Here is a 15,332-nt window from a genome sequence, read left to right on the forward strand (position 1 = left end):
AGACTAGGTTCTCAACCAGGGCGTGGTGGGAGGGGCTTTTGACGGAGACGCATTCGTCGCGGTTGGTTACCTTGGGCATTGAGTTAATACACGTTTCTTGGTTGGGGGGTGAGTGGGATGGGATGGGATATACTTCGTTGTCGTGGATGTAGTAGTTCGTCCCGATTGCGTCGATACCATCATAGCTGCCCAGGTTGGCTCCTCGGATCGTGAGATGGTACGCTTCGACGTTCACGGCGAAGTCCAGGATAATATGGAACTTGGGACTATCGACCAGGATCAGGTCATGGACGGAGGCGTTTGTCGGAGAGATCAAGCGGACGAGACGGGGTCGATCCGTGCTATAGTCTCAATTAGATCAAATCGATTCAAGACCACTGGACATCTGAAAGAAGCTGAATCCTCATACTTGTTCAAATTCCGATACAGATACCCCTGTCCCTGAAACGCGCCCAATCCATTGGAAGAATAAAACTCGAAATCAACGGCTACACAACACCATCAGCCCCTAACCACACATATAGTACATATCACCGCAAGATGGAGAAAAAAAAAGATACTCACCATTAACAATCACCAAAACATCTAACAAAAACTTATGGTCACCCTCTCCATTAATAGTCGCATTAAGCAGGTCAACACCAGCAAAGCCCTGGAGGATTAACGAACGCTCAATTTCCCAGCTCCCGCCGTACGCGGCCGTGATCAGTCCGTCCAGCTGGAAGGCCCAGTTTGTGGCATTGCTGAGCACCACGCCCCGACTGAGCAGGTACTGGCCTTCTGGGACGACGAGTCGACTTCCTGGGTTGGGGCGCACGCAGTCGTTGAAGGTTGTCTCGAGGGCGGTGGAGATATCTGTGCTGTTATCGGCGACTGCGCCGTAGGATAGGATGTTGCATTCGGTGGTTTTTTCGGAGAGGGGCGTGGTTGGGCCTACGGGGCCAATGAGTTGACCGACGGTGAGGGTGGAATAGAGGAGGAGGAGAAGTGAGCGCATCATTGCTGGTTGGTTTGGGCTTTGGTGCTGGGCTCGATGCAATGGGAGATTGTTGTCGGCTCTGGGGTGTGAGTTTTATAATTTTAGATATTTTTGTTTTCTTATATATATTATTAATTAGAATTAATACACTATATCTCAAAGTACTATACATGAATTGCGACATGGGACTACGGTTTGGAGTATTCGGCGCATACTCTGACTTCGTGTTAGGGCTGGACTTGCTAGTTTGCTACTAATCTATACAGCAGATACCCTCAAGGACGTATCAACCGAGCATTGGATAAAATAACCGATATCCGACCTAAAATCCTTCCAAATATGACATGACAGTATTATCCAACCTATTCAGAGCATCAGGACAGGTTGTCGTGATTTTAGAGTCGATCAAGTCATCACTTTAATATAAGTTTCATGCAGGACGATAAGCACGTGGATTGCGACATGGCCGACATTATGATGCCAGTTAAGCTAAAGCTTGATTGATTCATTCCACCGATGCAGAAGCTTGTCCAATTTAACCGTTATCCCGCAGTGCCAAGGGGATATTTGTTGCTTATGCTAACTTGCTCAGCTATCTTGCGTGAGCTCATATGCGAGGAAATGATATCATCTGCGGCGGAAGCTGTCCCGCAGATGGAGGTTTTCTGGATATGATGCGAAATTTGAGGTAATTAAATCGTCTTGATAAGAAAAATGAGGCAATACACTATATTAACTTGCGGTAATTGATTCCGCATCCGGTCATATCGAGCCCTAATACTTTGGGTCCTGATCGAACCATACCAAATGCCAAGATGGCTTGGTTAACTTGCAATTACAGAATACGGTAGGTAGTATCTAGAAGCAATAATACAGATGATCCCATTGCCCACTCTAGGTATTCTAATTTAGTTGCTCTTCTCTGTTTCCTGCTGCAACGCCTCCTTCCGGGTCTTAGACTCAGGATCAAGATAGGGCTTCTCGGCCTGTGGAGCAACCCGTAAACCGTGTCTTAGATGAGGAACTGTACATCGAATTAGTAAACCCCCCAAAGTAAAACAACGGACCTGTCTACAATACTTACAGTAGTCAAAAATCCCCGTATGGAAAGTAGCCCGGTTATCCCAAATAGCAACAGCGTTCTTGGTCCACTTCCATCGGACCTGGAACTCGTAGCCCTCAGCGACAGTCCGGTACAGAGCGTCAAGGATACCATCCCCCACTCTCTTCTCAAGACCGACGATCTCCTTGGTGAAGTTCTCGTTGACGTACAGCGTCTTCCACTTTGTAACGGGGTGTGTACGAACGACAGGGTGCTGGTTGTGTGAGCTTTATGTTAGGTTATTCAATAACCAACACTGATGCGATAACCTACAATGGTCTCAATAGGATCCCTCCTCAGGCAACCGCTCGTCCGGAGCGCCTTTTCCGCTTGCTCGAGACCACTATGCTTGGCTTCTAGAGTCTCAAGAAAAGACCTCAACTTCGGCGAGAGAGCTGGCAACCAATCCATTAGCCTTGGCCTTAAGCCATCCAACGTCCTTGTTCACAACCCAAGAAAAGAAAGATAGAAAAAAAAAACTGAACTCACATTCATATAAGGCATACCCACTAGCCCAAATAGTATCCCCGCCAGCCAACCCCCCCTCGGTCCCGCATTGGGCAAAGTATCCATCTTCAACAGCGTCAACCCCGGCGGCTGAATCTCATAACTCACATCCGAATGCCAAATCTGATGCGACCTCCCATTGACCGCCGTCTCATCCTTGTGGATCGGATGCACCCAGGGCAAATCCGGGATAATGCCGGCCATCTGATGAATATGCAGATCGCCAAAGTAGGCCCCGAAGGCGATCTGCTCGTGCACATCCAGGTCCTGGTCACGAAAGAACACGACACCCCGTTCGGCGACTAGCCGCGCGAGGTCGTCTTTCTGCTCGTCTGTGAGGTCCTTCAGCTGGAGGCCGGCGAGCTCGGTGCCGATCTCGGGGGTCAGGTGCGTGATGGCCGTGGCTGCTTTCAGGAGGCGGGACTTGGTTGGGTCTGCGGACAGGCCGCGGTCTGTGAAGGGCCTTTCGATGAGGTTGGGGAGCTTGAAGGGGGTGTAATTTGGGTATTGGAGCCTGCGGCGCGGACGGACTGGAGGGGAGAGACGCCCCGGGGTGTTTGATACTCGGGGTGTGGGAGGTTTGGGGGACGTTCGGGGAGGGTGAGTTGGGGTTCGGGGGCTGGCATTTTGAGCAGAATATTTGGGAGGACTCTTTAGGATAGTAAGAGAGGACCTCTGCTTATGGTTGGGGGGTTATTTGAGATAGATTAAGTATTTCTTCTATCCTTGTGTCTCGCCGTGTGTAGGGTTCGCGCATTGTTAATATATCCTAAGACTAAATTGAAGAGTTGCCATTATTGGTGGGCTTATGCTCTCGCGTCATTATAGCTGCATTGATGCTATGCCATCAGACAGGGAATCATTAGAGTAGTGTCTAGAGCTAGTAAAAAGGTAATAGTCTAATACAGTCGACTCATCTGACTCTATGTAATGACAGGGTTATCTATCCTAAAGTTCATCCCAGCTTTGCTGTCCTCTGCGGCCCACATCTAGCTATCAAACAGGAAATCCAGCCTCTTGTTACCTTGGTCACTAGTCGTCTCAAGATAGTGAGACTTCTGCTCTGTCGTCATTGCATCCCATTTGGCGCGTTTCCACTTATTCCTCGCCACATAGTAGAGCTTTGCCAGCACGTATGCTACAATAGTCGCGACGTTGATGGCAATCAGCTGCGAGTTTCCCCGATGATAGTATGGCTTATCATCCTCGCGGTAAATATTCGAAGACGCAATCCCGGAAAGCTGAATAGTGATGTTATAGAGAGCAGCGCTGACAGCCCTCGTTCGGACCGCATTGCTTAGCCGAGAACACCACCCGACTTGTGCAGCGTGAATAGAAGGCCAGCCAAGAAGGACAAAAGTAACCGCGTAGAGCCCCCAGTGGGATAGCGTACTAGCCGAGGTATACAGAACAATGAGGAGAGGAAGAGACCAGAGTTGGGTCAGAATTCCGAATATAGAGATCTGTTTGAACCGCTCGGACAACTCAGTGATGATCAGCAGATTTATTGCTGCGAAAACGGTCACCGGAATGCCAAGTAAGGTGGTTTGGAAGGTGCTGAAGCCGATGGCCCTCAGCGATAAGCTGAGATATGTCTTTGGTGGTGAGGTAGGGATCTCGAACAGGATACCGATGATGTAGACTGGCCAGAGATCATAGTCCTTCAAACTCTGCCAAAGCATTTTCAAGCTCAACGCCTGACGGTTATGCATGTCTCCCTTCGATGGGTCATCACGCAGGACCCGGTTGACAATGATCTTCTCTTCTCGCTCGGTGAAGTATCCCTTGGGATTCCACCTGGTTGCTGTCTGCGTGGGGCCTGGAACGAGAAACAAGAAACTCAAGAAACCAATCACTATACTTATCAAGGCTTCGATAAGAAAGAGCCACCTCCATCCTTCGCGGCCTTGTACGCCACGCATATGCAAGACACCGTAGGCGATGAACGAGGCGATCACTCCGGACATCGAGTCAACAAACCAAAACCACGCCAAGCGTACGGGCATCTCGGTTTTCTTGTAGAAATATGAGAGGTACAGGATGGCGTCTGGAATGAAACCTCCCATGAAGAACCCAAGAAAGAACCGACAGGCAAAGAATCCTGCTCTGTTATGCATAAAGAACTGCCCACCGGATGCCAAACTCCATAGAATAATCTGAATGGGAATCCATCGGTCCGGGCCAATCCGTTTGCCGATCATTTGTGAAGGAATCTCCGCAATCAAAAAGCCGATTCGATACATGTTTTGCGCGTTGTTGTAGTCGTTGGTGTTGATATTCAAGTCCGGCAACAGATTATCCGCAGCAGCATTTCCCAGGTTACCCCGATCAATGTTGAGCCCAAAAAACATAACCAGGATCCAAAGAAAAATCTTCAGATCTGTTTTCCGGCGCACCGATCTTTCCTCACGGTAGGTCCATCTTTCAGAAGGGTCAAATCGATGTAAATTCTCGTATTGCGGATGTGGCTGGTAATATTTGGCCAGATTCGGGTCATCGAACACACTCCTCGTAGTAGCAATAGCATCGAGGTCGACCGACTTTTTCTTTGAGTAGAAGATGGACAGGAAGGTACTGTATTCAGGTACATCTTCCGGCTCAACAAGATTGATATGTGTTCCATCTTTCGCCACTTCAGTGCTCTGAATATCCCCGGTCTTATGTTGGTTGGCTTGGGGGCTTCCTGGCCGATTTTTATCGTTCAAATGACTTGAATCCGATGTAGTCGACATCCTAGTAGTTTCCTTGGACCAAGATCAACAGATACAGTCCCAAGAGAACCGGTTCAGGCTCAGCGTAAAGCAAACGAGGACTGGCTGGTCGACCGCATTATACGGGCAGGGAATGTATCGGTTATATAATATGGCTAGCATTGTCCGTGATGCTTTATCTCTATCGTACTTTTTGGCAATAGTCATTAAGAATGGAGTGCTCCCAGAGCTTGATGGTGCAATCGACGAAGTGCTGTCCCGGTAGGCCAGACGATAATAGTATCATACCGATTTATCCCTGAGCGCTCATGCCAAAATGACAGTCAACGGCTAATAACGAGGGATAGAAAAATAAAACGCGAGCTGGACAATGGCTCGGTGTAGAGAAATTGCGGTTAGGGCATTGCTCGTCATGTAAGTGCGTATGGCATCAGCGCTCACCAGATTGTTCTCATAGCCCGACTCCTCCGCCTCAACGCTTAGTGCAAATTGGCTCTATGAATCAACCAGTAGCTGGTTTTCGCAAGATTTCTTGATAAGCTTCCAGCTTATGGTTGGTGGATAAATTGAACACGTTGGGAACCCTCTTTTGACAATGAGTCGATAGCTCATCTAGAAGGCAAGAAGATATTACCCTTCAAATTGGCTAACCACCCTAGACAACAACTGAAAGTAACGGCCCCCCAGAGCTACATCCTAGCACGTTACTCAAGAGCGATATATCATAATATGTCGACGAATAACAAAGGTGTCACGCTCCGATGTCTTGAACGGCATTATATTAAAGATAAATTTAGTGCGACTGTTGGCGTCCCCTGGCCCCGTGGGAAGTATTGGCCTGGCAGAACCACGTTCGCTTGTTCTAGTCCTAGGAATGGATCCATCGCTTTACAATCATGGGTAATCGCGTACTGGCCAGATGGGTCAATCAAATGGACTGCGCATGCCTTTGCGGCCGGCACCGACATGGCTAGCAGCTATTCAGTGGAAGCAATCCCAACGACGCCTAACCACCTTGAGCCTGTTAACGCAGGTATTTTGATCAAGCAGGATGCCTGTACAGGATTCATAGAGGTTGACACTGGCAAGGTCCGCGTGATTTTTCCTACCACCGGCTCGGAGTTAATCAAGAGTATCGTCCTGAGCAATGGGACGACAATTGGCCAAAATGGCCGACTGATAGTGCGCTCACAAGCATCACCTCCAACGGAGACAGAAAAGTCAGATAGCCACCAATTTCTGAGCAACATTGAAAGCGTAAATATTGACCAGGAAGGCCCCATAAGGGCTCTATTGACCGTACGCGGAAACCACCGTGCGGTTGATATTAACAGCCGCTCACAGGCACCATGGCTCCCTTTCATTCTGCGATTTTATCTATATTATAATTCAGATTCCATCCGGATTGTCCATACAATCACGTATGATGGAGACCCACAAACAAGTTTCATCAAGGGCATCGGTATCCAGTTTGATGTTCCGTTGGAGGATGAATTACCTTGCAACCGGCACGTCCGTTTCGCAGGTGTTGATGATGGCATTTTTGGGGAGGCCGTACAGGGTGTTACCGGCCTTCGCAGAAATCCAGGATCAAGTGTCCGCACGGCTCAGATTAACGGCGAACCTCTTCCTCCTATGGATACCTGGCTTGGCGAGGTTGGAGATTATATGCAGTGGGTGCCGTGCTGGAATGATTACAGTATTTCCCAACTATCACCAGACGGATATACTATGAAGAAAAGAACTGCATCAGGTCACAGCTGGGTCAATATTCCTGGCGGTACTCAAGCTGGCGGGCTTGGATACCTTGGTGGTGCAACTCGAGGAGGTCTAGGGCTAGGAATGCGTTATTTTTGGGAACGATACCCAACCGGCTTAGATATTCGAAATGCCGCCGAAGCCACTGGAGAAATCACGCTGTGGTTGTACAGTCCATCCGCAGAAGCAATGGATCTCCGCCCATACCATGACGGACTGGCGCAAGAAACCTATGATGAGGAGCTTGATGCCCTGCGCATCACATATGAAGACTGGGAACATCGGACAGGAACGCCTGTTGGAATTGCACGGACGAACGAGATCTTTCTTTTTGCTTTTGACCATACCCCCACGTCCGCACAGCTAAGCAGTTCGGTACAGTATATGCGGGACCCACCGGTGGTGATTCCAGACCCTGAGTATATCCTGGAAACAGGCGTATTAGGCACATTTTGGTCAAGGGGTGTACCCACAGAGAATACCACACCTGCAGAAGCGGAGATTAACCGAAACCTTGACTTTCTTTTCGAATTTTACAAGACACAGATATCTCAGCGCCGATGGTACGGCTTCTGGGACCATGGGGACATCATGCACACTTACGACGGAGACCGCCACTCCTGGTGCTATGATATAGGAGGCTATGCCTGGGACAACTCTGAACTCTCTCCTGACTTGTTCTTCTGGTTATACTTCTTGCGGACGAGCAGGAAGGACGTATACCGTCTAGCCGAAGCCCTTACCAGGCACACAGGAGAGGTGGACGTGTACCATATCGGGCCATGGAAAGGGCTTGGGACCCGACACGGGGTCCAGCATTGGAGCGATAGCTGCAAGCAAGCTCGAATATCGAACGCCTTGTATAGATGGATCTTCTTTTACCTCACGGGAGGCGATGAGCGCACTGGCGAGCTGCTAGACGAGACACTGTGGGCAGAAAAAACTTTCTTAATTCTAGACCCATACCGTAAGGTACGAACGGATAAAGCATCTTATAAACCTACCACTGAGGCTGTATCCATCTCTTTGGGAACCGATTGGTCAGCCTTTGCAGCAGCATGGCTCATCGCCTGGGAGAGACGAGCACCCGGTTGGGAGGAGGCGAAAAGCAAATTGTTCTCGTCCATGGCGGGCATATCTCAGCTCCACAATGGCTTTGTGACTGGAATGGCTCTTTACAACACCCAGACAGGGCAAATCCACTCTCCCTCTCACGATTTATCAAACCAAGGAGTCGTCCAAATCTCCCATCTTTCCGCCATGTTCGGCCTGTTCGAGATCTGCGCGGTGCTTATCGATTGCCTAGCCAGTGATTTACCGAGAGGGTTTGAAAAAGCATGGGTGGATTATTGTCTTTATTTCAATGCCACCGCAGAGGAACAGGTACAGAGGTACGGGGTAGGTTTTGGAAATCTGATATTGCGCCAGGGACATTCTCGTTTGACAGCATATGCGGCCAATAGCCTAGAAGACTCGGTTTTAGGGCACCGTTCCTGGAAAGAGTTCTATAATGGTGATGGCTATGCGCCAGATTTGCCATGGGTCAGCCGGTCGGTAACCGGATGTCTCGTCCCAGTCAATGTTGAGGAAGCAAACTGGATATCAACCAATCTTTCGTCGCTTTATGGTCTGGCGGCGATCCAGAATCTTGCTTTGGTGAGAAGAGCTTTAGCATAGCACTGACAGTTTTCGGCATTCTGTAACCATCATTCGGTGCTACATTTATAGCTAGTCGGCATTCCATCGTACGGCGCAGACGGTAATACATGTGCAAAATCGCTGTAAATAGTTTGAGCCAGATGTAGACTTAAGGCGAAACTGAGCGACCAGCGAAGACGGTACAGATGCACACGCCCCTGCACAGCTACCGGGATGACATTGCCGCCAAGGTGCTCCCTTGCAAGAGTATCACAGACCGAGTGAGTCTTTGTAGTCTGCTCCATGATGTAGAATAATGATGCAAAACACATAGTTAACAGGATGTTTAGAGCAGCGGCTAGAAGTTGGGAGTTACAGTAGAAATACGGCCATAGATAGCCGCTATAGTGGTCGCTTTTAGTATCAGTTTGCAAGTCCTCACATTCTTTGTAAAATAAAATTTGTAAAATATTTTGAACTTTTTATTTTATTTTCTTATTTAAGTTTATAGTTTTTTATAAATATATACCCAGTTCCTTCGCCCCAGTTACCATGCCCAATGTCTTTTTACCCCATAACGCCGAAACCAAGCCAAGCCACAGAATAAAAGCAAAAGGTGTAGATGGAGTATTACTGTTCTCCTCCATCACTGCCACCAGAAGCCATTAATTGGAAACCCTTGACCAAACCCATGGCAGATCCTGCTGCAACACCGCCAACCAAGACCATTTGTAAACCACCTATGAGTCCGCGTCGAACATTCCGACCACCCTTCCAGCCGCTTACGAAACAAGTTTTGCCATAACCGAACAGGAACAGCGCCACAACCATAGTAGCGATGGACCAACGCAGCGCAATAAAGGCATCGTTAGGCCCAACGAAAAAGTAGGGGAGTAGCGGGATGAAGCCACCGATGAAATAGCCCAGGGCGATTGTCAGAGCGCAGATAAAGGCGCGTGATCCGGAAGGTTCTTGAAGGGTATGATGGAAATTCATGAGAAAAGATGGTAGCATCGGGGAGGTCGAAAGATGTCTGGTGAGTTCGGAGACGAGGTGGGGAGGAAGGTCGTAAGGCGCGAAGATATCGGAAATTGTGTCCGTCACCCCGGATGGATCTGTCATGGTTTGGCTTTCAGTCTCCTTTAATGTGGCGCGGTAGGATTCCCTGCACAGACATGTTAGTGAAAGCGGCCTTTGAGATCATGCGGGTTCTACTTACTCCTCGCTTTTTGCTCCCAAATATCCTCCTAGACCCATGGATATGGCACCCGCAATGAGTTCAGCCATTCCACCGAATACCACGACTTTTGTGTCTCCCAACGCAGACAGCCCAGCAGTCAATGCAAAAGGCACCGTCATACCGTCGGAAAGACCGATGATGGCATCCGATACCAGTCGACCGTCGATGACTTTAGAGTCCGCTTTCTCCGTTTTTGGCCGACAGGGCTTTGCCTCGTCGGCTGAAGACTCGAGGTCGCTCGACGATCCATTTCGAAGGGGTAGTTGGTATTCCTTCTCCAAGTCCGGCGAGAATTCCGAGACGGGGGAGTAGCTGGAGAGGAGTCCCCTGATGGAGGAAATTGACATGGTGGTATGGTGGTGTGTGTGACGACCTGGAATACTAGGACTATGTACAGTGCGGACCTTTCGAAAGAGAGTCAAGTGATGTCGGGAACGCTGACGGGAAGACGGGTTTATATAATTATGTACGTAAAAATGTTCTACTCCCGGTGGATCGCACTATTGTCTAGTGTCACAATGAAGTATCAACGACAGAGGACCTCCGATAAGGAGCGAGAGAGTCTGATCAAATGAGAGCACCACGGGACATATACCCTAGTAACAAGCATTGGAGGTATGCTCCACCGCGAGTGGGAATTGTGCACATTTGAGAAGAGCTTGTGCCGACTTGCTCCAGTGTCACCTGCCACAGAGCCTATTAAGGGAGAATGACCAACAACGTGCGTGAGGTGAAGAAGCGGTCATTTGCCTCAAATGAGGGGATCTCTTGGCACGTGGGGACGTGATTCGTCCAAATCCCCAGAGAAGCGGGTGGGGTGCCTGGAAAGCTTGGATTCAGGCACCTATCCCACTTCAGGCTTAGTCCTCCCTTCGCAAGGGCCCATCGGACCGGCGCCTTGGACCTATCATGTTGGAGTCATATCTAACCTCTGGATGCTGGCTGATCCACCACTGCAGGACGACTGGTCTGACCACTTCCCGAGGGTACCACAGCGCAATGGATTCCGACGTGATACGGAACTTGTCCTTGCATCCTGCATGTTCATCATTGCAGATGCGACTTACTACTACTAGTACTAGCAGTCCGATGGAGTCTTGAGTTCTTGCAACATACTCAACCGAGCATGGAAGAATTCCAAGGGGACATATTACATTATTAACGCGGTGGTACCCCACTAATATACTCACTAGTTCAATAGTGCTCGTTTTCGACGCAAGGGTCCGCCCGCTCTATCCCGTTTTTCGCAATTCCTCGCGCGACCTCCGGAGACCGCCGTAGCACTCTTCCACTTGATCAACATGTTGCAGTGATGTCTCACATGGCATGAACTGGCCGCAGCTGATCTTTCCCGATGATGTCTCCTACCAAGAATTCTGTTGGGAAAGAGATCCTGACGATGAAAGGTGGACCGTCCCTTTTCGCTCTGGAATGTGACGCCCTACCGGTGTGGCGCAACGAAATACCATGCGGTATGGGAATAAATATCGCGCGTCGAGCCCTGCGATAGGTCTCGCGATGTTGAGAAACGAACGACGAGATGCAGTGGACTTGGTTGATCCTAGCACTAGCAACAGCTACTTCGGCTCTACCTCATGAAGCCCACAAAGATGTCTGGGGCCAGCTCCGGTCAAACGTACGTTAATCATCCCTGTCGCCATGACTAAACGAAGATCTAATTTTATTAGATCAAACATGTAGTCTACTTGATGATGGAGAATCATTCCTTTTCCAACATTGCCGGGTACTGGGACTTTCATCCAGATATTGACAACCTGCGCAATAGGAAATACTGTAATGAATACACTAACCCCAACTGGACAGTTTGGGGCGAGCCTCTCGATATATGCGCCGGGCCTTACGAGACGGAAGTGCCATTGGAAGATCCGGATCACGAGTTCGCCGGGGTGACATATCAAATCTACCGGAAATGGAATGCAACAAATGACGACGTCCCTAACATGGGCGGCTTTATCGAACGCCAGTCAGAGAAATACCATGCGACCCCAGGAGAGTCGGCGTTTGTCATCAAGGCTTATGATGAGAAGAAATCCTCGACTCTTGCGGAGATTGCCCAGAATTTCGCGTTCTGGGATTCCTATGTGAGCATATTGTGCAACCTTCATACACTGGTGGACGTGACTGACGGGACAGTTTGCGGAACACCCTGGACCTACCAACCCGAACCGTCAATTTGCTACCTCAGGCTCGACCTGTGGATACGTCGATAATACGGACCAAGCCGCAGGGTTCTTCAATAACGTAACGGGCACTACTTGTGCGACTTCAATCTTTGAATCGCTTAGCAACAAGAACATCAGTTGGAAAAATGTAATGTGGTCCACTATTTCTAGGTCTCCAATAGCTAATGCTGTTCCAGTACTATGAAACCGATATTATTGATGGGTGGATGTACAAGGTAAGAAAATGGCATTCACCGTAAGGTACAAAAGCCAGCTAACAGTCCACAGTGGGTCCAAGACAATGCGATAGACAATTTAGCCCACGCCAGTGACTTCTACCGTGATCTGGAGGAAGGCACACTGCCAGCATTCTCTTATATCAACCCTGAATGTTGCAGCATAGATTCGATGCACCCGAAGAGCAATATGGCAGCTGGCGAGCAAATGATCAAGCACCTATACGATGCAGTCCGGAGATCCAAGTATTGGGATAATGTGTACGATTCCATTACATGCGTCGTTTCGAACGTCATAACTGACCCACTGTTTAGTTTGATCATCATCAACTTTGACGAGCACGGAGCTTTGCGGACTATGTACCGCCGCCCGTCAACGTTCCCCAGCCTGAAGATGGCATCGGGTTTGACGGAGAATCAGAGGGCCGCCCCGTTACTTATGACTTCACTCGTCTTGGTGTGCGCGTTCCTGCGTTCATTATCTCGCCATACATCGAACCGAACACCCTCATCCACAACGACGGCACCATGTACACCAACAACTCAGCGTACACCCACACCTCCATGCTGCACTTCCTGCAGGAGCTCTGGGAACTGGAGGGCCTCAATAATCGCGTGCAGTGGGCCAAGACCTTCGAGCACGTCTTCTCCAACACCAAGCGCGAGGACACGCCAGAGACGCTCAGCAAACCTGTATGGTACGGCGAAAGCTGGGAGCCAAAGCCCGAGCCGTTCTACCTGTTGAATCAGGACGAGAGCTACTACGCGAACCGGCCATGATCATGAAATATGTCAAAGTTATTCACTTCATTTGTATTCATAAACGTTCTTTTCGTTCATACGTCGTATCATCATGCCCAAGAAATGATAGAATAGAATAGAAATAACATGACATGAAAACTGGCAAGAGCGAAGATCAGAAAAGAGTAAAATCATTCTGAGGTGATTCTCACCAAAGAGATGGGTATCACAACAGAACGCATGAACGATATAAAATAACGACGTCGGTATAATCAAGCTCACAAACACCTTCGCCTCAGAAACAGGCAAGGGAAAATCTACTTCGAATACCTAAATCCAGTACACGTCAGCAAAGATCCCCAACCAGCACCCCCAAAGGAAAGAATAGAAAAGAGAATAGAATAGGATAGGATACGTACCCCCTTCTCCTCTCCGCCTCCTGCACCTCCGCCGCCGGCTGCGTCATATTCCACAACCGACTCTTATAAGCAGGAAACGCAGTATGGTTCCACATATTCACCAGAACACTGTCCCATTATTAGCAACCAAGGATCAAACGATACAAGCCCAGAAACCCCCGAAAAGAAGAGGGGGGAAAGAAAAAACGAACCTCTGGGTCCGGTCCTGATAATCCTCATTATTCAACTCCTTCACTCCAACCTTCATGCCGTCCTTCGTCCATACCACGTTCTTCTTTTCCATCTTGGACTTCGTGTTGCGCGTTACTTCTTGCACGATCGACCAGGTGATGTACCCGATCACGGCGAGGACGGTGACGACGACCACGAGGACGATGAGGGGGACGAGGCTGCCGCGGGCCATATTCTTTCTTTCGCTTTTTCTTTATTCTCGGCTTAGATTGTGATTTGGTTGGTTGGTTGGGTTGTTTGTTTTGGAATGCGATGGGATCGGTTAACTTGAGTAGGTAGAGTAAGTATTCACTGAACGAGAAGAACAGGATAAGACGAAATGGCTCGTCGCCGCCTTCTTAAATCAAATAAGGCGTAGGGCTGAGCGGGAGTGGATCAGGTGCGGTGGCGGCGTGGCTTAAGAACCAAAAAGATTAAATCGTGACCTTGGGAGAAATGGGATGGTGCCTTGCGATGCAACTATTTATAAGTCCGGGGTTCTCGTTTCGAAGGTAAAGAAAATAGAACAAGGGCGTCTGAAACCAAATCAAAAAAAAACATCCCAGGTGACAAATCAGAAAAGAAAAGAAAAAACCAAGGAATGAGGAGAATGAACAAAACAGCAGCCAAATGCCCTGTGCTAATTGCCAAGCGTTGGCAAGCGGGGCGGGGGTTAAAAATCGAATATGAAGAATATTGATGCCTACTTTTAGCGCCCTCGTTTTTTCTCCTTTAGTTCTCGTTTGGGCGTGCCGAGGTTGTCATGTTTACTTTGGGTATACTTGTCATCTTTTGTCAGGGCCCCTGGTTGAGGGATTTGATTGCCATTGGATCGTTGGTTATGGGCTTGCATTGAAGTGGCTGTGTTGGCGCTCTTGATGGTGTGTGTGTGTGGCTTGTGAGGCTTCAGTCTTGGTTCTAGATTAGTTACATTTAATTGACACTGACACTAATACTGACAGTGAAGAAGCCAAGCCACGGTCTTTTTATATCTACTTTAATGTAGAAGCCTAAATTTCTGGATCTTTTTCTGTTTGTTCCCTTTGGCCTCTTTTCAACCATGAAATATCTACCTAACTTACACTCCTCTGCAATCTTCCTATTGATGAAGATATTTGGCTCTAAGGTTACATGCCAACCACTGTCGTCATCATGAATCATACCTCCAGTACCTCAAACACTCTCGTAGTAGAAGTAGTAGTGATCAGTCAGTAGAAAACCATCATCTATACCCCCCTTACAGCAAAGTGAAAAAACCCAATTCATACTCCGATAAAACCAACCCTAATCATGTGCGACGTCCCTTTCCTCCCGATCTTCCCCATTTGCTTCCAATGCGGCACGGACCAGAATCCCTGTCGCTGTAAAGTCCTCGGCCCAACGTTAGGTATAGACCGATCGTGTTATGCCCTCTACTAGACATGTATCAGGGTGAATGGCTAATGGACGGTCTAGGGTTCTGTGTGACGATTGTTGCGGCGGTATGTACTGTACACATTCGTATCTGTAATGGTTGGTCTCCGAGGGCATATGAGTACTGACGCACCGGGGATGCAGATTGTTTGTTATCCTGCGTCTATCTTTTGTGGCTGTTGTTTGACCCAGACG

General features: G+C 48.7%; 6 protein-coding genes across 6 annotated transcripts; 2 read left to right on the top strand and 4 right to left on the bottom strand.

Annotated features, from left to right (window-relative positions):
- Positions 1 to 997, bottom strand: ABOM_010384 (putative rhamnogalacturonase; the record flags this gene model as incomplete). The annotated part of the gene is made up of 4 exons (XM_022537512.1): positions 1 to 70; positions 134 to 341; positions 410 to 488; positions 565 to 997. Coding segments are annotated over 4 exons (790 nt in total), but the record flags the coding sequence as incomplete, so codon positions are not given.
- An 890-nt stretch (positions 998 to 1,887) lies between these two features.
- On the bottom strand, positions 1,888 to 5,320 carry ABOM_010385 (putative MFS transporter; the record flags this gene model as incomplete). Its single annotated transcript, XM_022537513.1, has 5 exons — positions 1,888 to 2,003; positions 2,064 to 2,295; positions 2,355 to 2,476; positions 2,588 to 3,118; positions 3,613 to 5,320. 5 exons carry the CDS (start codon positions 5,318 to 5,320, stop codon positions 1,888 to 1,890), a joined length of 2,709 nt encoding a protein of 902 aa, XP_022385031.1.
- Positions 5,321 to 6,028: 708 nt separating this feature from the next.
- On the top strand, positions 6,029 to 8,734 carry ABOM_010386 (uncharacterized protein; the record flags this gene model as incomplete). The annotated part of the gene is made up of 1 exon (XM_022537514.1): positions 6,029 to 8,734. One exon carries the CDS (start codon positions 6,029 to 6,031, stop codon positions 8,732 to 8,734), a length of 2,706 nt encoding a protein of 901 aa, XP_022385034.1.
- Positions 8,735 to 9,325: 591 nt separating this feature from the next.
- ABOM_010387 (VIT1/CCC1 transporter family protein) lies at positions 9,326 to 10,282 on the bottom strand (the record flags this gene model as incomplete). Its single annotated transcript, XM_022537515.1, has 2 exons — positions 9,326 to 9,860; positions 9,915 to 10,282. 2 exons carry the CDS (start codon positions 10,280 to 10,282, stop codon positions 9,326 to 9,328), a joined length of 903 nt encoding a protein of 300 aa, XP_022385033.1.
- Positions 10,283 to 11,475: 1,193 nt separating this feature from the next.
- ABOM_010388 (phosphatidylglycerol specific phospholipase) lies at positions 11,476 to 13,134 on the top strand (the record flags this gene model as incomplete). Its single annotated transcript, XM_022537516.1, has 6 exons — positions 11,476 to 11,571; positions 11,624 to 12,037; positions 12,090 to 12,266; positions 12,316 to 12,354; positions 12,407 to 12,615; positions 12,702 to 13,134. 6 exons carry the CDS (start codon positions 11,476 to 11,478, stop codon positions 13,132 to 13,134), a joined length of 1,368 nt encoding a protein of 455 aa, XP_022385030.1.
- A 278-nt stretch (positions 13,135 to 13,412) lies between these two features.
- ABOM_010389 (uncharacterized protein) lies at positions 13,413 to 13,917 on the bottom strand (the record flags this gene model as incomplete). The annotated part of the gene is made up of 3 exons (XM_022537517.1): positions 13,413 to 13,425; positions 13,515 to 13,622; positions 13,706 to 13,917. 3 exons carry the CDS (start codon positions 13,915 to 13,917, stop codon positions 13,413 to 13,415), a joined length of 333 nt encoding a protein of 110 aa, XP_022385029.1.
- Between the last annotated feature and the right edge of the window lie 1,415 nt (positions 13,918 to 15,332).

This window comes from Aspergillus bombycis (assembly GCF_001792695.1).
Source record: "Aspergillus bombycis strain NRRL26010 chromosome Unknown contig00115, whole genome shotgun sequence".
Classification (NCBI taxonomy): domain Eukaryota; kingdom Fungi; phylum Ascomycota; class Eurotiomycetes; order Eurotiales; family Aspergillaceae; genus Aspergillus; species Aspergillus bombycis.